The sequence below is a fragment of the Arachis stenosperma genome, chromosome 10 (genome assembly GCF_014773155.1).
Source record: "Arachis stenosperma cultivar V10309 chromosome 10, arast.V10309.gnm1.PFL2, whole genome shotgun sequence".
Lineage (NCBI taxonomy): Eukaryota > Viridiplantae > Streptophyta > Magnoliopsida > Fabales > Fabaceae > Arachis > Arachis stenosperma.
Window position 1 is genome coordinate 115,684,221 of NC_080386.1, and position 23,946 is coordinate 115,708,166.

At 33.6% G+C, this 23,946-nt stretch overlaps 4 protein-coding genes across 5 annotated transcripts; 2 read left to right on the forward strand and 2 right to left on the reverse strand.

Annotated features, from left to right (window-relative positions):
* The first annotated feature begins 2,478 nt into the window (after positions 1-2,478).
* LOC130956259 (GATA transcription factor 12-like) lies at positions 2,479-3,899 on the forward strand. The gene is made up of 2 exons (XM_057883306.1): positions 2,479-2,791; positions 2,985-3,899. Exons 1-2 carry the CDS (start codon positions 2,564-2,566, stop codon positions 3,681-3,683), a joined length of 927 nt encoding a protein of 308 aa, XP_057739289.1. The 5' UTR covers positions 2,479-2,563; the 3' UTR covers positions 3,684-3,899.
* Positions 3,900-9,021: 5,122 nt separating this feature from the next.
* LOC130956299 (protein NONRESPONDING TO OXYLIPINS 2, mitochondrial) lies at positions 9,022-12,748 on the reverse strand. Of its 2 annotated transcripts, none has more exons than XM_057883341.1 (3): positions 12,526-12,748; positions 12,294-12,412; positions 9,022-9,462 (listed from the first exon to the last, which is right to left on the reverse strand). In XM_057883341.1, the coding sequence occupies exons 1-3, from the start codon at positions 12,666-12,668 to the stop codon at positions 9,437-9,439; spliced, it is 288 nt and encodes a 95-aa protein (XP_057739324.1). In that variant the 5' UTR covers positions 12,669-12,748; the 3' UTR covers positions 9,022-9,436. The 2 variants fall into 2 exon arrangements, with proteins under 2 accessions (XP_057739324.1, XP_057739323.1); XM_057883340.1 differs by having other exon boundaries at positions 12,225-12,412.
* A 2,905-nt stretch (positions 12,749-15,653) lies between these two features.
* Positions 15,654-19,052, reverse strand: LOC130955896 (uncharacterized). Its single transcript, XM_057882895.1, has 8 exons — positions 18,841-19,052; positions 18,418-18,624; positions 17,738-17,798; positions 17,609-17,645; positions 17,360-17,437; positions 17,208-17,280; positions 16,720-16,759; positions 15,654-15,967 (listed from the first exon to the last, which is right to left on the reverse strand). The coding sequence occupies exons 1-8, from the start codon at positions 18,880-18,882 to the stop codon at positions 15,918-15,920; spliced, it is 588 nt and encodes a 195-aa protein (XP_057738878.1). The 5' UTR covers positions 18,883-19,052; the 3' UTR covers positions 15,654-15,917.
* A 1,310-nt stretch (positions 19,053-20,362) lies between these two features.
* Positions 20,363-21,792, forward strand: LOC130957520 (uncharacterized). Its single transcript, XM_057884373.1, has 4 exons — positions 20,363-20,466; positions 20,626-20,704; positions 20,798-21,072; positions 21,141-21,792. The coding sequence occupies exons 1-4, from the start codon at positions 20,363-20,365 to the stop codon at positions 21,790-21,792; spliced, it is 1,110 nt and encodes a 369-aa protein (XP_057740356.1).
* Positions 21,793-23,946: the final 2,154 nt, after the last annotated feature.

A 23,946-nucleotide genomic window follows, 5' to 3' on the forward strand; every position in this document is an offset into this window, starting at 1 on the left:
AAATAATAGTTTAATTAAATATGTCTTATATAAAGATAACTATGTGTGAATTTTTATCTATAATTAAACACATCAGCTGATAATCAAAAGTGAATTGGAGGGAATTAAGGAAGTTTTTGCACATATGCATTTTTAAATATTAGTGTAAATTAATCCAATTATAGTGTATGTACGATACCAAGCATCGCACAAATCCAGAGGACTGTGATAGTGGTAACATAAATTTAACTATTTGTATCGCCTTCCCATGTTATTTTGTATTATCATGATCAAATTATGATTAAAATATAACCATTCAAATATGGATCTTCTTTATTTTGCTTTTTCTTCCAAAAAAATGATATATCGTATATTGTATGTCGTAGTCATGATCAGTCAATATATTATAAATAGTGAATCAATCTAGTAAGATTTTTCTATAGTAATTATAATATTTATAAGTATTATTAAAATTAAAATGATTTTTTTATATATATTTTAATAATATTTTTAAATAATATTTTTTAAAAAATATTATTTAATAATAAAAAAATTATTTTATTTTTAATAATATGTTTTAAAATATTATAATTACCATAATTACTATAACATAATTTTATTAGAATGACCCATTATAAAAAGTCTCAAAACTAATTGGGGAGGAACGACTTAATTAAATTGATCAATCAATTAATTAATTCACCCTATAGTTCTTTAATAAAATAAAATATATAGTAAAGCACGTAATTATTTTATATATTTAATAAATAAAAATAATGATGCATTATTAGAGTGAGAATGAAGCTAGAATTGCGGTGGTCACATGACACTCTTTCCATGGCCTCATGCACTAGTCAGTGTATGTTACCACCGCCCTCTCTAGTTATAGTTAGTAATTGCTTACAAATATCACACTCTATCAAATATCACATATATATGTATGTATAGTAGCACACAGTTTTAGTAACAATACACTCCATTCACACTACTAGCAATGTTGCATTCTATCTTTTTGGTAGGTACCAGCTTTGCTTTTATTAAATGTTATCATCACCAAAAAATTCTTGTGGTGATTTTCCATTGAGTGGATGTGGGGCAATATATATGCTATTTTTCTTTTTTTTTTTTCTCCTTTTATTAATTATGAAATATGTTAAGTAAAACAAATGAGCTACTACGAGTACTAGCTAGCTGCTTCTGATCTCACCTTAGAGTTAATAATAATTAAAGGATAAATAGTTATTAATTGGGATTTAACTTGCATAATTGATCATTAGTATAAGATAATAGCTTGGTCAGATAAAGATTCTTTGACAACTCATTTTACTGAAAAACCTTTTTAAGTCAGCAATGGACAGCTTGGAAAGCAATAAAAAGATTAAGCCATCGAAACTTTTGATGCTTTTGCTCGGCTTACATCCATCGAGTGATATTAAATTATTAATAAATATTTGATGGTCATAATAATTATAAATTTACGGTAATATTAAAAAATAAAAAACAAAACGTATCTTATTTAATATTTATTAATTATTATAATAATTAATAAATATTTGATAAAGTAAATTTTGTCCGATTTTGTTAATTATTTTTGATAAATTTGTTACCATACATTAAAGTGCATTTTTATATATGTAAGATATTTATGCATTCTACAGGACCACACCCACGTTGTGTATGTCCAAGTCAATTTTATTTTACTTAATTTTTACCATGATGGAATTCAATTTAATTACCCTAGTAATCATCACAAACTACCATATCCATTTTGCCCCACCACTGTCTCTATCAGCTGCAATAGCCAATAGAAGACAAATACTAAATAACAGTTTGGTCCTATGCTAAGTTGCTCAATTTTTTTCCCCAAAGTATATATATTTACCGTGGTCAAATGTGATATCTAATCTTTTAGTCGCAAGTCATCTACCGACAATAAAATGCTTCTATTAGTTAAGAAATCAAATGATAAAGTTGTCAAGTTCTAAGGATTTATCATTAGTTAATAAATTATTATATATATAAAACGAAATTCGAATTTTTAACACTCATTTAAACCAAATTAGTTACTTGTTATATAGTTAAGTTGCTCAAAATTTTGAGTGCCAGTACAAATAGATATAGTTATAATTCCCAACTAGAAAAGTTACTGCTCTTCACTTTAGAATTAAGGAGTTACTATGATAGGTCGTGGGTTCAGATTTGATTCCATGAGGCAAAGGCTTAATTAAACAAAGGAGAAATTAAAGCTAAATCTAGTTGAAAAAGCAAAGGTTAGATATTGGTGTCTCCATAGCAAGTCTTTTTACGGATCTTGAGAAATAAATAAGAGGAAGCTACGTTTGTACCCATTCCAATGTATGTATAGTAGTACTTAAGTATTTAATTGTTAATAATATTATAATTGATAAATAATATAATCCATGGTATTTAAATATAAGGTAACTAGCTAGGGTCCATAGCAATGGGTCCTTTTCAGAGGCATATAAACCTTGTAAGTTCTAACTACTAGTGTGTTTTTTCTCTCTCACTTTCTCACTTAGATTTAAAAACAAACAAGAAAAGAAGAATTGTTGAATTTGTGGCGATGGAAGCTCAAGAGTTGTTTGAGCAGCAGCAAGACAATAATGCTCCGAGTTCTGAGCATTTCATGGTTGAGGAATTCTTTGATTTCTCGAACGAAGAAGCAGCTACTGCTCCGTTTATTCCCAACACCACCACCACCAACTCCACCCACTCCTCCCCCACTGCCCTAGACAGCATCAATTCCTCTTCCACGAACCCCAATTTCCTGACCGCCGACCTCTCCGTCCCGGTATATAACCAATTTTTATTGTTTTATTCTGTTAATTCATCATTTTATATAAATAAATATGAAATTAAGTATGACTTAGTTTTCGCGTCCAACACATACAACAAAATTCCTGAAATTTCCCTTCTCTTAACTTGTTTCCTTTACATCGAAAGTGTAATAATAATAATAATATATTTCTAATTTGGAAAAACAGTACGATGATCTTGCTGAACTGGAATGGTTATCCAATTTCACCGAGGAATCATTTTCGAGCGAGGACCTGCAGAGGATGCAGCTCATATCAGGCATAAAGGCCCGAAGCGACACCGAGGCCCGTGAATTCCACCACCAAGTCGAGCCCAACCGAGCCAACTCAATACTCAACCCACAACTGTCGGTTCCAGCTAAGGCCCGAAGCAAGCGCTCGCGTGGGCCTACATGCAACTGGAACTCCCGCCTCCTCGTGGTGTCCCCAACCACATCATCTTCCCAGCCCGAGCCCATGGCTCTTCCCAAGAAACCCGTGGCAAGGAAGAAGGACAGCAGAGATGAAGAAGGGGAGGGCAGGAAGTGCCTGCATTGCGCAACAGACAAGACACCTCAGTGGCGGACAGGGCCCATGGGCCCAAAGACATTGTGCAATGCATGCGGAGTGAGATATAAGTCGGGCCGGCTGGTGCCTGAGTATAGGCCGGCTGCCAGCCCGACTTTCGTGCTGACTAAGCACTCAAACTCGCACCGGAAGGTTCTGGAGTTGCGGCGCCAAAAGGAGATGATGCGGGCCCAGCAACAACATCAGCAGCAACTGCTTCATCATCACCATCACCAGAGCATCATGTTTGATGTCTCATCCAACGGTCAGGATTACTTGATCCATCAACAACTGGGTCCCCATTTTGGCCACCTAATCTAGTCCGCTTCAATTCTAGAGTAGAATAGACATCTCCGTGCAACTTTTCCTAATTTAATTTCTAGCGATATAGTACTTCTTTACCCTTTTTTTTGTTAATTTGTTAGGGATTTGTTTGATTGACTTCTTGCTTACTTAAAATTCTTTTCTTTTTAACTTTTTTGAGTTTAATGTTTTATCTTTTATGGTGACTGATGTAGTGTTTTTTCAAGTCATCATTTTCACAGACTTGAAATGTTACAGCTTACACACATCAACATTCTCCTTTATATGTACCCAATTTCATTTTTGTATAATAGTTGCAGTAATAATTGGGTAATGTTAGAATTACATGCCATTTTTTTAACTTAAAAAACACAAGGATGTGTAAGAGGGAATTCTTAAGTTGTGAATTCAACTACAAAGGAAAAGTATAAGTATAGATAAATAATGAAAATATTAAATAATGTAAATAATAAATATATCGGATGTTCATTTTATTAGTGTACGGATAGTTATTTTAATATTAAAATTTAGAGGGTTAATTTAGAAGTGTAGTGTGTTTTAATTTGATTGGTGGTTGTTCATATTATTCAACAAAATTATTGTCCCCTAGCATTCTCCAACTACCAAATGTATACTATTTTATTAATCTTTGATTCATATAAAATTATCATTTTAGTAGATAGTTGCGTTAAAAATATTTTCTTTTATATATAATTAAACATAAGTATTGAATTAAAGGACATATTCATCATAGGCGCGGTACGAAATAAGGTACGAATTCTAAATCAGAATAAACCTCTCCAACAACACTTTCAGTGACTCCCAAAGAGAGTATGATTTTACTGAAACTCCTACAAGTACTAACCGAAACAAAACTCATGAATAGATCTTTCAAGAGAAGTTGTTTCCTTTTTATGTAGGTTATTAATTTATCGCGGGTCAAAATTTTATTTAAGTAAGAATTTTGCTTATAGAGACTAGTTAGCTAACTACTACAGCCCATATTTGTTAGTAGTAGTTTTTTTTAGATCTTTCAAGAGTTAAACCACTCCTGAATCACATCCATGACTTGCATCCTTTTATGCCCTCTATCCACATAGCATTTCTGACCATTTTATCTCATCACAGTAGATATGAAACTTAATTATATCACAAGGTATATCTACTTAAAAATTGTATCGCTATTCCCATGAAACAAGAAGATAAAATTTCTTTTTATGATGCATCATTATGTAATAGATCTATTTTATTCAATATTAATATATAAATAACCATTCTTTTTAACTAATGTAATCTATAGATAAAGTTTGGATAAAAATCATTTTTGTAACACGCATTAAATGTATTGTAAAATTATGGAGATATTTTAATTTTCAAGTTAGCTATATTTTTAAAAGAATAAAAATAATTAATATATACATTAAATACTTAAAATTCAACACAACACGTACAGCACAACACAATATTCTATATTTAACTAAATTATACAAACATTTATTTCATATTAGATTTATACATAATCAAATTTATTATATAGGAGGTAATGTACCCTAAATTTTAAAGAGTGCTAGAACAGTTATCTACTTATCTCGTTATTGATTGTTAAAATAAATTGGACATGTAATTAGCAAAATTATATAGTTTGTTCTTACTTACCAACTTGTTATCTCAGTGGTGCTCACATTGTCGTAATAATGGTCACAACTCCTTGATGATTATCTATCAAATGTATTTGATCAGAAATATTATCAATAAAACATAGCATGTATTGATCCAATTAAATTTTGTTATATATATATATATATATAAGATAGTAAATATGAAGCTAATCACTTTTAATGAATAATGTTTGATTGCGTATCAATATAAAATTCTTCTAAACTGACATGGTTTACAATGATTAAACATAAAAAGAGTGAAGGAATTTGATGGATACATGTTATATTAGCTTTATTATATTATATAGTGCGGCATCGCAAATCCAGAGGACCGTTATAGAAATATTTAACTATTATTGAATTAATCACTAAAATATTAGTAGGCAGGCATGAATCTTCTCTCTTTTTTTTTTTCTTTTTTTCTTTTTCACTTTTTCTTGCTGAAAAGTCACACATTATGTGTTAGTGTATTTATCCCAAAAGGATATACCGAGGAATAAAGGTTCTAAGGGCAAGGATTAAAGTGAAGGCTTGATTAATTTACCCTACTCTAATTATTTAAATAGAAGATAAAGTATACTATACTATTATATGTGTATAATGATACATTATTAGAGTGAGAATAATGAAGCTAGTAAATGCAGTGATCACGTGTATTTCCGTGGCCTTGTGCGTTTGTTCGTGTATTGTGATTTATATGAATAAATTAGTGCTATTTTATTTACACAACTGTGGAGTTTCTTATCTATTAAAATGAAGATGAATATATCACGTAGTCTTATAACAAATTAAATCTTTTTTGGTGTATGTGTGTGGATATAACATACAAGCCACTGTATTCCACTTTTTAGGTACCAATATTGCTTTTATTAAATGCTATCATGACAAAAAAAAATTTCTTGTGCAATGTTCAGCCTCTTCCCGGGGGTTGATGAATATATTGACATGATTTTTCTTTCAATTATTACAAAACATTTTAAAAATAAAATAGAAGCTAAATGCAGTAGTAGCTTGCATTGCCTAACTGCTTCTCACCTTGTAGTTAAAGAGAGGAAAAATTTATTAATTGTGAAAATTGATAATTAATATAAGATAATAGATTGGTCAGATAAAGATTCTTTGACAACGCATCTTACTGAAAAAAAAAATTAAGTCTGCAATTGATAGCTTGAAGACCAAACAAAAAATAAGTGTTGTTACCATTGGGGTGCATTTTTATATTAAGATAATTTATTTTATTTATTCTCATTTCAATCTTTACAGGACCATAACCCATTTTCCCAAGTTTAAGGTTTTTTTCGTTTTTTTTTTTCCTTAACTATATTGCAATAGACAGATACTAAATAACAACTTCGTTCTATAGTAAGTTTCTTATACATTTGACTGTTGGGTTAAAATGAGAAACAATTTTTTATGAAGTGTATTATGTGTAACTCCCAACTAAACATATATAATTTAAGAGTTTATTTGGCTCGTGAAATTTGAATTAAAGTTGAGAATTTTAAATTTTATGTTTGGCATTTGATTCCAAGACTATCAAGATTTAATTAAAGAAAGTAGAAAGCCATATCTACATGGAAAAGCAAGGATAGATATTTGGTGTCTCTATAACATGTCTTTTTACGAACCTCCAGAAATAAACAAGAGGAAGCTACTTTAACCCATAACCCGTTCCAAATTACATAAATTGAAAACAGAATTCCCTTCATACGATATGTATTATATTACTATGAATGTTCCCGGATGTTCATTTGGATGGTTTAGGAATTTTGATGTTTAATCTAATATATATAAATTTGACAAATTTTTATCCCACTTTCGGAAGTTTTTTTAGTGGGTTACTGCATGTTCTTCTAATTTTAAGTATTTTAAATGTTTAACTTACCATAAATGAATCTAACATGGTTATTAGTTCATTATGTTGAATTTTGAATGTGTTTTTTTGTTTTGTCTTATTTTTTGTTTGGTCTTGGTTTTTACTTTTTACCCTAGTCTCTATTATTTTTCGAAATTTTGGAATCGCACATTTCATGGTATCTCACTTTTGAATTTTTTGTTTTAAGTGAAGTTTTGAATATTTTTGTTTCTGTTAGGTTTAGATATTCATTCTGATGGTTTAAGAATTAGAGTTTAATTTTGATGCACTAACAGTCCAAATACAGCCGTATAATCATATCTAATTTTTTAGATGATCATTCACTTGTTCAATATAAAATATAGTTATTTTTGTTAACATGACGTTATATAATTAGATGCACGTATAAAATTACTTTACACTAATAGTGCCTCAAAATTAAATTCTTAAAGACTGTTGGATGTATATTAGGCTGCTGGGGATTTGACGAGTGGCCGTCAATGGTATTGTGGTTCCAACAGAGAAGAACAAAGATAGGGATGAGAAGAGCGAATGTGAAAGTAGGGTAAAAATGAAAATTTGAAAAAGAAAAAACTGAAATTGGATAACAAATAATTAATTCCTTTGTTGAACACTTGACAATAATATTATACTTTGTAGTACTCATCCCCACTGGTTGTTTGGTAGGACATAAATTTTCAATAGATACGTTAACATATAAGTACACACAAAATACATGTATTTAATATCTCTCTTTCAAACTGAAATATATTTTAATTAATGACATTTTTTTTTACATTTTCACCCTTACTATTTTTCATATTTATAGTTTTATCACTCAAATTTGAACAGTAATTTATCTCTCTTCTTCCCTTACCTCCCCCTCAGCCTGCCCTGTTCCTCCCCGTCCCATTGAAATTCACCGCCTCTCCTCTGCCTTCTCCTCCTCATAGATCTACAACGTACTTCCCCACTTCCACAATTTGTGTATCTTATATATTTGTTTTGTCAAACATAATAGGTAGACATTAGTACTGTGTATATATCTCTGGTGTCTATGTCTTAGTATTTGTTTCTCGCAGTATACACGAATCAAATGGAGCCTAACATAATTTGCGTGCATGTGTGCTAACCCTAAACCCTAACAAAAGCAATAACTAGGTCAAACTCAAAAAACTCATTGAAAGTAGTTTTATTTTAATGATGAAGCTTTCAAAGTGCAGGAAAACAAGAGGGGTAAGGTTTACACATGGGATGGATTCTTAGGCATTTGGAGAAATAAAGTTGTATAGTGTAAGGCACATAAGAGTGATGCTCCCACATGCAAATGTATGCTTATCATGGAGACATAATCCCTTTCATCAAGGCTGTTTCACACCCAAACTTGGAGACACTGCCATTGATGGTCTACATCTTCCTACTTTTGCACGTGCACATCCTCTAACCTAAAAGAAATACCCAATATTGTACCCTCAAAAATTGAAAAATACTCCAAAGATAATAGGATATGTTTGGTTTTTGTCTAAATCATTAATGTTCTCCGACCCAAATTTAGTTAAGTAATAGAAACGAGAAATAAAATAAAAATCAAATAAAACACAACCATATTAATTAGATGTACACTAAAAATTAGTTACCAATATAAAATACACGTTAAAATACAAATACATTACAATAAATTTAACTGATTTTTAGTGTGCATATAACAATTTTTAACAGAATAATAGACATCTTTCTCGTCTGATTGATTTCTTTTTTATTTTGAATATTTCCTGTTAAAGATTTTATAAAAAAAAAAACAACACTGAATAAAAATAAGAATAATAGAAACGAATGAGGCATTTAGCATGTGAGAAGATGGCAAAGTGCTTTCCCCCTAACGAAGTTCTTTCTCGGGTACATACATGTCATACCTAAATGAAAATCAAATTGTTCATTCCACTTAACCATGACATGCAAATACACTGATTCTAACTGCAAATTTAATCTGGATTTCACCAGATTTGATGGGGAACTGAATCAGCAATATATTTTTTTATTCATCAAGTGATATTGCCAAAATTTTGATCTTTAAACCAATTAAGAGAGTAATGATTTTAACATTTTCAAGGATTTCACTGAAACAATAACCACAGAGCCTTCCAACTTTATAGGCTATTATACCAAACTGCTGAAAACATAAGACAATTAGCATAAAGAAGCATCTCAGCAAAATGAATGATCATTCTAATCCATCAATCAACAATCTTCTACATCTCTTATCGAGGCGTGCCGAGACCCATTTCTGAGAAAATCAAAAAGAGACAAACACTTATGAGCACTGGCTTACAGATGAAAAGTTTTTTCTACAGAAGAATGGCTAGGCAAAGGAGATAACAAATTAACACACACCACTTTTATCCTAGATAGCGATGAGTGTAACATTTAAGAATCTTAACAGCTGTTTCTTCAACATATAATATTATAAATATGTAAAGAGTCTATAGGTATTATTAAAACTGACAAACGTCATCGAGAAACTCATCGCACAAGGTAAATCTGTAATGTGTCACCATTATATCCTTTGACTTAAGAAAATTGAAAAAGTGGACTGCAGCATAGTTGCATTATCACACTGATGAAACAAGTCAATGAATAAAAAAATTAAAAAAATAAAAACGCACCGATGAAACTAGCAAGCTACAAGCAAAACATTGATTCATCTTGATATAGTGGAAGAATGAGTTAGTGAAATGCGTGCTAAGGGTAATGGTAAGAACTCGTCACTAATAGTTCTTCCTCAAACAACCAATTTCCCTTGTATCCTTCCATCCTTCTTCGAAAAAAGGATTTGAATTTTATTGCATCTGTTATACTGCCTAAGTAAATTTGATCACAATGCCATTAGACCAACTATGTTATATGAACTGAAGTATTGGTCGGCAAAAGATGAATAGGAACATAAACGTAGTGTGGCATATATGAGGATGCTTAGATAACGAGCAACCAAACATGTATGGACAAAATAAGGAACTAGAATATAGAAGAGAAAGTTGGAGTAGTGCCTATATTAAAAAGAAGTAAAATCCTGTCTCCGGTGGCTTCAACATGAGGGAAGAAGATCGGTAGAACATTTGGTTAGGATGGTGGATCAGAAAGTAGATAGGTAGTGAAAGATAGAGAAAGACCCAAAAAGACCATACACGAGGTGGTCAAAGGAGATCTATGTGTAATTGGACTCACTATAAATATGATATGAGTTCCACTAGGGAACCAGCTAAGAGTGTAGCCAACTAGAGAAAACTAGTTGAAAAACAGGTCTATTACCAAAAAACAATAATAACTTCCCACTATCTTAATTTTCCGAATTTCAAAATTAGAGATAAAAGGGGGTTGGCTTGAGTTGGCTTATATCGTAGTTAGCTCTCTAGACTTTTTCATATGATATATGATAGGACACAATGATACCGGCTTTGTTGTTGTTATTGTTGTTTATCCTGCCTAACTAACAAAACTAGTCATAGCAACAAAAGGCTGCATTGTTTGTTCCAATAACAAAAGTCACCAAAACAATTCACCTCTTTACCAAATTAAATAACTCACACCTAATATCAAAGATTACCGCCAGTGTGCCTTGAAACATGAAATAAATAGGAAGTCTTCATTAAGCAAAGAAGTGAAAATGATTTAGTTGAGCACTCCCAAGAAATGCTTGTGCTAGAATGTGGACCTATACACAATTATTTCCAACATAGGAAAAGATTAGCTGCTATTGATCTTGGATACATGGATCAAACAATGTTAGTATTCTATCGTTAAACAAGCAGTTGTTGAACCATTGAAATCTACACCTTTTGACGTCTCAATTGTTTTCTTGAACACTCACTGTCTCAAGCTATTGGATTATCCTCCAGCTGATCTATGCTCCTTACTATTAGGGCTTCTATAGGCTTTCTCCAAAAATGCTCAAACCAACCTAAGACGATATTCTTCCAAAATACATGCTTAAACAACTTTCTCTCCAATTGATCCATTTCAGTTCTGTTTTGACTAGTATGTATACTCATCTATACAACATACAATCACTCAATTAAATCAATATAAAAGCAAATCACATGCTTAAAAGGACTTAATAAGCATAAACAGATTGAACCATCTTTATATAAAATTCATGATGGCTGGTATTTGACATGCATAAAGGAACTCCATCTGTAATCTCCTTTGATTAATCATTGCTGACAATGCCTGACTGGCAATTGATTATATGAATAAGGCTTGTTTCTTTGAGCATTTAGTGAATTTTTTCCCAACTCAAACTAAAAAGGGTAACTTTTGAATAAAAGTACTCTTTAAAAGAAAAAATCTCATAAAACCAGATTATGTTTACTTAAACAAACACATCATACATCACAAATGAGAATATTTGATAGATCAAGCCTACCCCCTAAGCAAAATCAATAATCTTATATTGACTAAAGAAACCTTATGACAACATTTTTGTTTTGCAAAATTGTACACTATACGTAACCTTGAAGGAAATGAAACAGGCTTTGAGACTCAGAAGCTAAACATGTATATTTGTTTTCATTTCTCTTATGCAAACATTTGGACTAGAACTTAAAGCACATATCCCTTGCATAGTGAATAGTGACTCATCATCTGCTTCATCGTGCATACAAAAACCATCGAAGGAAAAACCAATCAAACTATTAGCCTTCATCAGCTCAAAGTCGTAGCCAATAAATTGACCCACAAAATGACAAAGAGCTTCAGAGTCATTCTGGTTCTCCTAGTTACACTCAAGTGTGTTTTCCAAGCTAGAGCTCAGAATAACATGAATAACCAAAACCTCAAACCTAATCATGAATGAGCTCATTCTATTTTCTACCTCACAAATATATATCGCACCCTTTTTTTTATTTCTACAATCCTAGTTTCCTGCACCCAGTCAAGCACACTCATACTTATGATATCAAGCACAGAAAAGGATTCAAACACAATGCAATGCAAGACTATAAGGGGTAAAGGAAATAAACAAACACACATTAGAGTTAAAAAGTTGCTTACAGATATGAAACAAAAAAACAAATTTGGAGCATTTTTATCAAACTCCGGGGTTGGCACTGCAGAGCATACCCTGAGACAACGATCTCGAGCTCCTCGAATCAACGCCGAGGCAAGACGTCAGGCGCGCCGAAGACACCGCCGAGTGCAGCGGAAGCAGGGACTGCACGCACCCCAGCCGAGAAACCGACCTGTAAAACAATTTAATAATAGAAAAGATTGAGCACTGAATCGAAACGGGAAACAATTATTCTGAAAAGCGGTTCCTTTATTAATTGAATTAGGGGGAAATACGAGACTTTGCCTTGAAAGTGCGGCGGAGGAAGAAGAAGAAGTAGAAGTGTTGAGGAGGGAAGGTGAGGGCTTTGGCGTGGCAGTGGGTTTGGTGAGTGTGGATTTGATGAGGGTAAATGCGGGTCGCGAGAGAGATCTGTAACGAGAAGCCATTGGAGAAATCAGCAGCAGGAATTAGGGCTTTCAGACTCCAGTCAGCTGTAAGAAGCTGCAGGACAAGGGTTTTTCGGAGGTTTTTCTCTTTATTATTTATTTCTTTATTGTTATCATTATTATATAAAAAAAGATAAATACATCCTCCACTTTTTAATTCAAACATGTATAAGAGCTTGTTTAAAATATTAAAAATTATAATTTATTCAAGAATTAAATTATTTTTTTATTTTAGAATAATTAAAAATAAATTATTTAAATTCTTTTGATAATTTTTATTTTTTTATTTATAAATCATATAAAAGGAGTCTAATTTTCAAATCAACTCTTACACTCTTTAAATTTAAATTCTATTATATTAATATATTATAATCATTTTTCAAATCATAGAATTGAATTTCAAATAGAAAGGATTCTTTTCTTAAAGAAAATAGAATTCTTTTCTCATGTTAAATAGTTTCCAAACAAATTTTAAGTCTCTGACTAATTAAAAATACAAAATTGCCATTAACTTTTTAAAATATGAAATATTTAAATCTATCATTCTAAAATATATAAGGACAAATTAGTCCCTGAGAGACTTAAATGTATCGCGTTTAAAATACTTTAAATTCAAAGAGACTATGATAAAACTCTTTCAAATGATGGATATGGACTTGATGTCTTCCTTTCTTGGCATTGAAGTAGTTCAAAAAGATGATCGAATCTTCATTTGATAGAAGAAATATGCAAATGATATTTTGAAAAAATTTCATATGAAAAATTCAAAATCAGTTCCTATTCCAATCGAAGAAAAGTTCAAGTTGTTGAGAGAAGAAGATAAAGAAAGATCAGTAAATTTCACATATTACAAAAGTTTGATTGGAAGTCTAAGGTACTTGACTGCCACTAGACTAGATTTCGTGTTTGAAGTTGGATTGCTTAACAAATTAATAGAGAAACCTTATACTAACCATTTGCAAGCTGTAAAATAGATTTTTCGATATATATTATGAAAATACTAATAAAGTGAATCTTGTCGGTTACATTTATAGTGATTGGCCCGAGATATAGAAACAAGAAAAAGTACTTCAAGATTTGCATTTTATTTTGGTTTTGGTGCAATTTCATGGTTATTGAAAAAAAATCAGTAGTTGCTCTCTCTACGAAGCAAAATATATAGTAGCAACAAGTTGTGCAATGCAAGTAGTTTGGCTAAGAAGAATCCTTAAAGAATTGAACGATAAACAAAATATTCCAACAACAATATTTTATGATAACAAGTTAGCTATTGCACTTTGCAAAAATCTAATATTTCATGGGAGATCAAAGCATATTAATATTCAATTTTACAAAATTAGAGAGTTCGTGAATGAGAAAGAAATTGTTATCGAGTATTATCCTACTGAAGAACAAGTAGTAAATATATTTACAAAATCTTTAAAGACTGAGTTATTTTATAAATCGAAGAAGATGCTTAAAATAATTAATTCAAAAGTTTGATTTAAGGGAGGTAATATTGATTAAAAAAAATTAAATAAACTTGCACCACCTCATATGGACAAGAATCTTTACCAAACATGATTAAAAAATTGATGAAGCAAAATTTTAATTAAATACAACAATCATCAATTTGTTGGATTTTGCTAAAAGCTAGTAATATTAAAAGCTTAAAAAATTTTCAAGTTGTTCACAATGCTGAAGTTACTTATTTTTGAATAGTCAAAATTAAAAACAAAGTCAACTAAGTATATTCACGGTCAATTAACAAGTTGGAAAAGTCATGAATTATTAGTATCAATCTTTGTCTATATAAAGCCATATGTACTTGTGATTATGTGTGTATTTATAAGAAAAAATGAGCATGGTTTTTCAAAATTAGAAATGTTTCTTTGTTCTTTTATTTTATTATGAGTATTGGTGAGTTTGAAAGTTAAAAGAAGATGAAAGTATTATTTATGTGAGTGAGTAATTTTGGGATTAATCAATTATGAGAATGATACTTACAAAAAATAATTACAAGACAAAGATCTTTTAAATAAAAAAAATAGACTTATACAAGAAATGAGAGAAGAAAATGACGATGTTGATGGTATTAGTGTTGATAGTGATAGATGAGATAATGATATTAATAAAATATGGTTATACAATAGAAGTTGTAGATATAAAAGTTATAGTGTTGATAGTAGTAGATGAAATAATGATATTAATAAAGTATGATTATATAACAGAAATAATAGATATAAAAGTTATAATGATAAGAATGAGAAAGGTGGTGTGGGTGGTGTAATAAGTAGTTCAAACACTCTGAAAGAATTTTGTAGAAATTTATACCAGTCACATATTACAAATAGCATATTATTACAAATAGCACTGGTAATGAATAAGGTATGCTTAGACAACATCTTAACCTTATTTACATATTTAAATTTTTTTTAAAATTCAATCTTATCCTACTTATGGGTTGAGAATTCCTTAACTTTAACCCTATCCACATTTTAAATTTTCCATTCAACCTACACAGAACAAATGAAATTTTTTTTTAAAATCAAACATAATATTTAAATATTCTATAATATACTAATAAAATAAAAAATACAAAATTAAATCTATACTAAAAGGTTAGACCTAAATTCACACTGGACCCTATTTGACCGAGTTAGATTAGATTGATTATCTACAAATAGAGTTAATATTACCAATCCTAATTACAAATAAAACCCCACAATTAATTTTCGTTACCATTTAACTGATTTTTTAACAGAACTTTTTTTTTTTATTAGAGGCAGTGTTGGCTTTCGCTAAAATAAACAGAGATCAAGTTGATGCAAAATTTAGTTTAAAGATAGTGATTGGTATTTTTTAAAATTTAGAACTTTTTTTTGTGAAAATTATTTTATGTAGACTTTCATAAAATATTTAATTTAGATAAAGTGATATGTATATTTTAGAATTTAATTTTTTTTGTTACATTTGCATAGTTCCCTTACTTTCTCACAATAAAACTTAAAAAACAAAAATAGTGTTCTATTCATCTCTGGTGATCAGGATACAGAAATTCATACATCTGAAATTCTGAATAATGTGAGATATAAAAATAAATGTAGCAATGAATATGAGGGAATCAGAATAAGCTCCCACTACAAATTAGTATTGAGTGCTACCAACTATAAACTACCTAAAGTGAGGTTGCAATGGCCAAAATGAAGATACAAATGGGAGGAAAGGTCATGAAATTTATCATTACATGGTTTATTTTTCTGAATTCTGTTAAAGTAGGGGCAACTTCCCAGTCACTGAATCTACATATGATTTTGGTCCTGAACAAAATCAGCAATAAAGTTTTACCATTCATTCAGAATCAGAAAGCAACATATTATAGTGAATTCAATGACACACAAGCACTTGGAATAAAAGATATTGCTTGCAAGTGGCTTAAATGAACTTCTTAAGGTTTCAAGTGTGGTAAGTTTTCGATACATTAAGTGCTTGTTTGGACGCCATTAAATCAATAGAAAAATATATTTTTTCAATGAAAAAGATCATTTTGTATTTTTTAGTATGTTTGGCAAATTTCTACTAGTAAAAGTAAAAAACACTAGAAAAATAAAAAAAAAAAATATTTTTTGAGAAACTACAATTTACATCTTGTTTTAAAAGATCTTTTTTCCTTACAAAAAAAGGATGTTTTTCACATAATAAATAAACAAAAGAGTACTTTTTATCTTATTGTAACCCAAACATAATTGATAGATAAAAAAATCTTTACATGAGATATCCAAACATAAAATTACTTCTACTTTTCTAAAAGATCTTTTAAAAAAAGATGACTCGAAAAATATCTTTTCTTAGAAACTCACCCAAACAAGCCCTGAAGACATAATTTTGAAACCCTATTAATTCTTCTAAGCACTCTTAAACAAACCCTCAAAATAGAAAGTAAACATCGGCATCAAATCCAAGGCAGAGAGGCATTCAATTTCTATGCTATTTACATTCCTAATTTTTCCTATTATGATTTTTCATGCACAAGTTTGATCATACATGAAATACAAAGCAACAAGAAGATTACCAGGTCCAACAGCAAGAACAGTCTTTGATCCTGCCGAAACCTGCATATATTAAAGCTTTAGCAATACTATATTGCTATAAATAACCAGCAACACTAAATTTTCCAAATGATACAATCATAAAATAAAGGTTCCAATGGATAACATGGGTTTTAAAATCTAGCAGTAAAAGCTAGGACTATAAAGGTTCTATAATCAAGTTCAAGGAGTATAGATTATTACAAAGGACTTTGCAGCTGTAACTATCACAATAACTCTTGGGAAATTGTGGATTCAGATTTCTTATGCCCAAATATGGGAAGTATTCTCTTTACCTCAAAATGGTGCAAGGAGATGAAAGCGACCATTCAAATTTTAACACTTACATTTCTTAAGAAGTAACTATTAGTAATTTCACTTGGAATTCGCTACAACCCACTAACTCCCTGATAGAGGTTTGTGAAAACATGGTATTATATTCTACATTTTTATGCCACATAATAAGTATTACCTGTGTTCGCCCAGCGTCAGCAACAGCAAAGGTTGGAAGGCCAATACTATCAGCTGTGTCCTTCAGCTTATTCCTGATTAAAATGATCAGGTTCATTGTTTCTGAAAACAAGAAATGAAATTAAAGTATTTAGAATAAAATAATCTGCTTACATTTCTTGTTGATTCCTGCAAGTCACAACAATTTTTGGCTGGCCGCAGCTTTCCCATTGTCTCAAAAGTGAACGGTCGCTGCAAAAGTATTCAGTAGTTGAGTTTTATTACACCAGCAAAGGCACCATCAAGTAAAATGATCATCATCTTCATGGCTAATGGGAAAAATTTTACAAAAATTACATAAGTTTTTCCATTTGCTCGTGCTTTATAGGTAAGGACTAAGGAAACTTATCAGAACAAAAGTACCTGTGGATTAATTCAGCATACATGCCAGTGGCAGCATCTGCAAAAAGCGGAAAAAGCAAAGGCATAAGGAAGTTTGCAACAGTCAGAAGTAGATCCTTGACGAAATTAACAAATTGTTTCTTATCTTACGAGCACATTGTGACGCAATCTTTCCAGATTTCATCTTTAGGTCTTGCCTTACAACTAGCACCTGACAGAGGTTGCCATTGAAATCAGAACCTTTTTTTTTCTTGAGAATTAAAAGCATACAGATAGAACTGCACCAGAATTAAGCATGAAATCAACAGAAAGTTTGGACTATTCATTGAAGAAATTGCTTGCTAAACTAAATTCCTGAATTCCTATTTACTAAACTCCAATATCTGTATCTCTATCACCCTGTTTCATTCTAATCCCTAACTACCAATGCTAACTAATCAGAGGCATGATCCTTAACAGAGACTTGATGCCATTGCCATACACTACTTCAAAATTTATTATGCAATCTTCGATTTCTTTTTCTTTCTTTTTATTTATGGAACACAATCTGGTTCAATTCTTCTCAGTATCCATAGCATTTATGTATTCACCTCAAAAGTTTGTTTCATAGGTTGTTTCTTTTGTAGAATTGCAGATTGAACTTTTGAGATTTTACATCGTATAAATTCAACCATCCAACAAGTTCAATAAACGAATCCTTTTCATACTAAAAGTCACCATTTCAATCAGATATATTAACCTAATAACCAACTAAAAATCAAAACTCAAAAAGACTCCCATAATATGAGAAATTGATGATGAAATGGATTATAAAAAACTAAAGGACTAACCATTTTCAGGTCTTGATCACCATTACTAGATACTGACAATTGGTGTTGAGCCTTGCGAGATGAGAAATTTTTCTTGGGAAGATGAAATCTACCGGGCTTTGTCAAGTCCAACAACAACCCAAAAATGAAACCAATAACAAGACCCGGAACAAAGTTCTCTGGCTTGAAACTCCCTGCTAGCCATTCTCCCTTTTGCTTTTGCTGTTGCTGCTTTTAACAAAGGTTGGAAAACATAAATAAAAAATGAACATGACAAACTTCTTACAACCCCTTTTAAGGAGAAGGTTATATAATTATAAAGGAGCTTCCATGAACCCATTTAAGCATTAAAAGGAAGCAATTTGCATACCCCCTGAATATTAAATTATGCAGGGAACAAGGATTGAGGAGAGTGATAGAGATAGTTGTGAGTTAGTAACAAACCTGTTCCCCAGGTTCAGTGGATTTTAGGACGAAACGAACCATCGGGAATTGTACGGTTTTGGTGAAGAAGGAACATCAAAAATAGAATGACCTTTTGAAAGTTGAAGACTTGAAGGTGCTTTCGTATTGTCAGCAGAAAAGGGGTTCAGAACTTAAGAAGAAGATAAGCCTGCGTTACCGAAATATACATATATGCACTAAAAATTTAGGGCAAATGACTTGGTTAAACCAATTGCATTTGAAAATGTCCTGAATATTTCAAAGCGAAAAATGCAACTTTAAAGTCTCAAGCCATATTTTTATATAAATTGAATTGAATAAATTTGATTTAGTAAAACAGGTAGTAAATCGAATCTAAATTATTTGAATTAGGTAATAGACGAAGTTCAATGAAAATTAAATCCAATCAATTCGATTTAGATATGAACTTAAATCGAATCTATTAGATTCGATTTATGATTGAACGTAAATCGAATGAATTAAATTCGATTTACACATGCAACCAAAATTAGAGTAAATCGAATGTAATTGTTTCGATTTACAAAGCAAGGAGGTATATAAAAACAAGCTGCTATACGAAATTTTGTAAAAGAATGAGATTCACAATGGTTAGTGATGAGAGTTTTGTAACTCTTGTGCACTATAGAGGGTCCATTAAGAAGAAAACGCGATCAGGAATTAAGTTCACTGATAAGGACCCGCTGAGTATTTTTCTCAAACCTTCGATAAGTTTCGCTGAGTTTAAGAATACTATACTCCAGAGACTAGGACTGCATGGCGTGAAACAGGTGGAGAAGTTATTCGATCGAATTTCAATTTCCGTGTTACGCGATGATGTGAAGTATGATTCATTCATTATTAGCAGTGACGAAGATATACAGGTGCTGTTTCATTGTCGCCGTCAGTTTCCTGAGGTGAGGACTTCGGAGTTGTTGGCGAAACTTGTGGATGTGGCATCTAGTTCTGGAGGCTCGAACAGGAATATGCACTCCACATGACATGTATCCAGCTCTAGTGCATTGTCTGTTGGATCATCGTCAGCAGTGCCGGTGATTGCACCCGAGCCAGACTTAGTGGCTTCACCATCGTTTGCCGTCAATCTGAATCAAAGTTATGATGCATTAGTTGGCGAGGCTGGACCGTTGGGAGACGCTGATTTCGCGGCGCCCAGTTCTCCTCCGTGTGTTTTGGTATTCGGAGAGGTTGGAGCACCGGAAGGGATTGAGGATGCATTGCAGGATGATGATGATGATGATGATGATGATGATGTAGAGCCCGCAACGATTGCTGCGGATGATAGCGAGGAGGAGACACCACAGACGACTCCACCTGTTGGTGGGGGAGCATCTAGTTCAGGTACTAATTAGTACCCCCCCCCCACTTCTCTGCTTTGGACTTGGACGCCATGACACCTCAAGAAGATCCTTCTGTACCTGTTGGCTTTAGGGCAAGAGACTCGCAAACTGCAGGAGGTGTATCTGAGTTTTAGGTCGGCCAGCAATTTCAGGATAAGGAGGAAGTCATGCTTAGCGTGAAGACCTATAGCATTCGCCGCGGGGTTGAGTACAAGGTATTGGAGTCGGATCACCGCAAGTACTATGGCAAGTACAAGGAGTTCGGGAACGGGTGCGTATGGCTAATCCGGGTCTGCCTCCGCTAGCGCAAGGGGATTTGGGAGGTAAAACGGTACAATGGTCCTCATACTTGTCTAGCCACATTGATCTCTAGTGACCACAAAAAGCTTGATTATCATGTTATATCGGCTTTTATTATGCCCCTGATCAGAGCTGATACTGCCACGTCGATTAAGGTACTGCAGAATGTCACGGAGGCACACTTCGGGTTCAGACTGATGTATAGGAGGGTTTGGATGTCCAAACAGAAGGCTGTGGCATAAATTTATGGAGACTGGGATGATTCGTATAATGAGTTGCCACGATGGGTATTGGGCTTGCAGATCACTATGTCGGGTAGTGCAGCTGTGTTGAGGACGAGTCCTGTTCGGGTAGGTGGGCAGTTGGATGATTCTACAGCTTATTTCCATCGCTTGTTTTGGACATTCCCACCATGTGTTGAGGCATTTCGACATTGCAAGCCGTTGGTTAGTGTGGATGGGACCCACCTGTACGGCAAATACGGTGGTACACTACTTATCGCGATTGCACAGGACGGCAACTCCAACATCATCCCTATTGCCTTTGCACTTGTGGAAGGTGAAAATGTGGAGTCGTGGTCATTCTTTCTATCCCACTTCGGGCTCATGTGACGCCTCAATCGGGTATACTTGTCATATCATATAGGCACAATGGGATAAAGGCTGCATTGGAGGCTCCTGATGGGGTATGGCTTCCCCCTACTGCATATAGGGAGTTCTGCATCCGTCATGTGGCGGCTAATTTTGCCCTGACATTTAAGGGGAAGGATGCAAGGAGGCTGTTAGTGAATACTGCATATGCAAAGACGGAGGTCGAGTTTCAATACTGGTTTGACATCTTGAGAACGTTTGATCCTGCGATGTGCGACTGGGCTAATCGAATTGAGTATGCACATTGGACTCAGCATCGAGATGAAGGCCGCAAATTTGGGCACATAACTACGAATATATCTGAGTGTGTGAACTCGATCTTAAAGGGTGTTAGGAACCTTCTGGTGTGTGCATTGGTGAAAGCCACATATGGGCGGTTGGCCGAGTTATTCGTTTGCAAGGAAAAAGAGGTCGAGGCACAGTTAGGCACTGGACAACAGTTCAGTCAGCATCTGCTTAAGGCGATTGAGGCCAACCTGAAGGCCTCAAGGTGCTTCACCGTGATGCAGTACGACATGGATAACTCAGAGTTTACGGTGGCTGAGACCACTCCGATAGAGGGCTTTTCACTTGGCTCATACAGAGTATCCCTCAAGGACCAGACATGTGATTGTGGCTATTTCCAGGCACTTCATTATCCATGCTGACATGCGTTGTCATGCTGTGCATATGCATGCCTAACGTGGTCCACCTATGTTCACGAGGTGTATCGACTTAGCTCCGTGTTCGATGTTTATCGGATGGGATTCACTCCTCTTATTCTGGAGAGATTATGGCCACCATATGAAGGTCCAACCATCGTTCTAGACCCGGTCAAGAGACGGGTGATAGCGCGAAATTGTGATCACTACTTTTCACAACTCAAATAATCCCTAGTAATGGCCCCAAAAACTTGGTGCTCAATACCATGGCATAAACACAACTTCGCATAACTAACCAGCAAGTGCACTGGGTCGTCCAAGTAATAAACCTTACGCGAGTAAGGGTCGATCCCACGGAGATTGTTGGTATGAAGCAAGCTATGGTCACCTTGTAAATCTCAGTCAGGCAGACTCAAATGGGTATAGATGATGAATAAAACATAAAGATAAAGATAGAGATACTTATGTAATTCATTGGTGGGAATTTCAGATAAGCGAATGGAGATGCTTTGTCCCTTCCGTCTCTCTGCTTTCCTACTGCCTTCATCCAATCCTTCTTACTTCTTTCCATGGCAAGCTGTATGCAAGGGTTTCACCGTTGTCAGTGGCTACCTCCCATCCTCTCAGTAGAAATGTTCAACGCACCCTGTCACGGCACGGCTATCCAGCTGTCGGTTCTCGATCATGTCGGAATAGAATCCAGTGATTCTTTTGCGTCTGTCACTAACGCCCCACAATCGCGAGTTTGAAGCACGTCACAGTCATTCAATCATTGAATCCTACTCAGAATACCACAGACAAGGTTTAGACCTTCCGGATTCTCTTGAATGCAGTCATCAATTCTAGCTTATACCACGAAGATTCCGGTTAAAGAATCCAAGAGATATCTACCCAATCTAAGGTAGAACGGAGGTGATTGACGGTCACACGTTCATAGGTGAGAATGATGATGAGTGTCACGGATCATCACATTCATCAAGTTGAAGAACAAGTGATATCTTGGAATAAGAACAAGCTGAATTGAATAGAAGAACAATAGTAATTGCATTAACACTCGAGGTACAGCAGAGCTCCACACCTTAATCTATGGTGTGTAGAAACTCCACCGTTGAAAATACATAAGAACAAGGTCTAGGCATGGCCGTGAGGCCAGCCTCCCAATGATCTAAGATAGCATATGACTAAAGATAGCTACCAAGATTCCAAGACATCAAATACAATAGCAAAAGGTCCTATTTATAGGGAACTAGTAGCTTAAGAATTACAAAGATGAGTAAATGACATAAAAATCCACTTCCGGGCCCACTTGGTGTGTGCTTGGGCTGAACATTGAAGCATTTTCGTGTAGAGACTCTTCTTGGAGTTAAACGCCAGCTTTTATGCCAGTTTGGGCGTTTAACTCCCACTTTGGTGCCAGTTCCGGCGTTTAACGCTGGGAATTCTGAGGGTGACTTTGAACACCGGTTTGGGCCATCAAATCTTGGAAAAAGTATGGACTATCATATATTGCTGGAAAGCCCAGGATGTCTACTTTCCAACGCCATTGAGAGCGCGCCAATTGGGCTTCTGTAACTCCAGAAAATCCACTTCGAGTGCAGGGAGGTCAGAATCCAACAGCATCTGCAGTCCTTTTCAGTCTCTGAATCAGATTTTTGCTCAGGTCCCTCAATTTCAGCCAGAAAATACCTGAAATCACAGAAAAACACACAAACTCATAGTAAAGTCCAGAAAAGTGAATTTTAACTAAAAACTAATAAAATATACTAAAAACTCAACTAAATATACTAAAAACATACTAAAAACAATGCCAAAAAGCGTACAAATTATCCGCTCATCAACGGGCGACTGAGGGATGCCCCAGGACTACTAGGATTCGGACTTCGATGGACGAGGTGGACCCGAACCGGCCTAAGAGATGTGGACTATGCCGACAACCCAGCAGTAAATGGGTAATAGCATACACATACCAGTAACAAACATCATGCATAACCTCTTTGAGCAGCTAAAATTATTGGTCCTCAGTATCAATGACCAATTTTTTGAAAGTGAACACTCTCATGCCATCCATTTAAATAGCAACACAAAGGCTGGAGCTGCAAGAATATATAAGCATTAATTCCCTTTTTAAGAAGAAATCATCAACAAAATATCTAGAAATTA

Excerpts from the sequence above, each read along its gene's own strand:
- LOC130956259 (XM_057883306.1), top strand. The coding sequence starts at position 2,564 with ATGGAAGCTCAAGAGTTGTTTGAGCAGCAGCAAGACAATAATGCTCCG. Across the intron at positions 2,792-2,984 it reads CCGCCGACCTCTCCGTCCCG|TACGATGATCTTGCTGAACT; the intron begins GTATATAACCAA and ends TTGGAAAAACAG.
- LOC130956299 (XM_057883340.1), bottom strand. The coding sequence starts at position 12,668 with ATGGCTTCTCGTTACAGATCTCTCTCGCGACCCGCATTTACCCTCATC. Across the intron at positions 12,413-12,525 it reads TCCTCCGCCGCACTTTCAAG|GTCGGTTTCTCGGCTGGGGT; the intron begins GCAAAGTCTCGT and ends ATTGTTTTACAG.
- LOC130955896 (XM_057882895.1), bottom strand. The coding sequence starts at position 18,882 with ATGGTTCGTTTCGTCCTAAAATCCACTGAACCTGGGGAACAG. Across the intron at positions 17,646-17,737 it reads GATTGCGTCACAATGTGCTC|ATGCTGCCACTGGCATGTAT; the intron begins GTAAGATAAGAA and ends CGCTTTTTGCAG. Across the intron at positions 17,281-17,359 it reads TGCAGGAATCAACAAGAAAT|GAATAAGCTGAAGGACACAG; the intron begins GTAAGCAGATTA and ends CATTTTAATCAG.
- LOC130957520 (XM_057884373.1), top strand. The coding sequence starts at position 20,363 with ATGCTTAGCGTGAAGACCTATAGCATTCGCCGCGGGGTTGAGTACAAG. Across the intron at positions 20,467-20,625 it reads TACAAGGAGTTCGGGAACGG|AGCTGATACTGCCACGTCGA; the intron begins GTGCGTATGGCT and ends GCCCCTGATCAG. Across the intron at positions 20,705-20,797 it reads TCAGACTGATGTATAGGAGG|ATCACTATGTCGGGTAGTGC; the intron begins GTTTGGATGTCC and ends TTGGGCTTGCAG.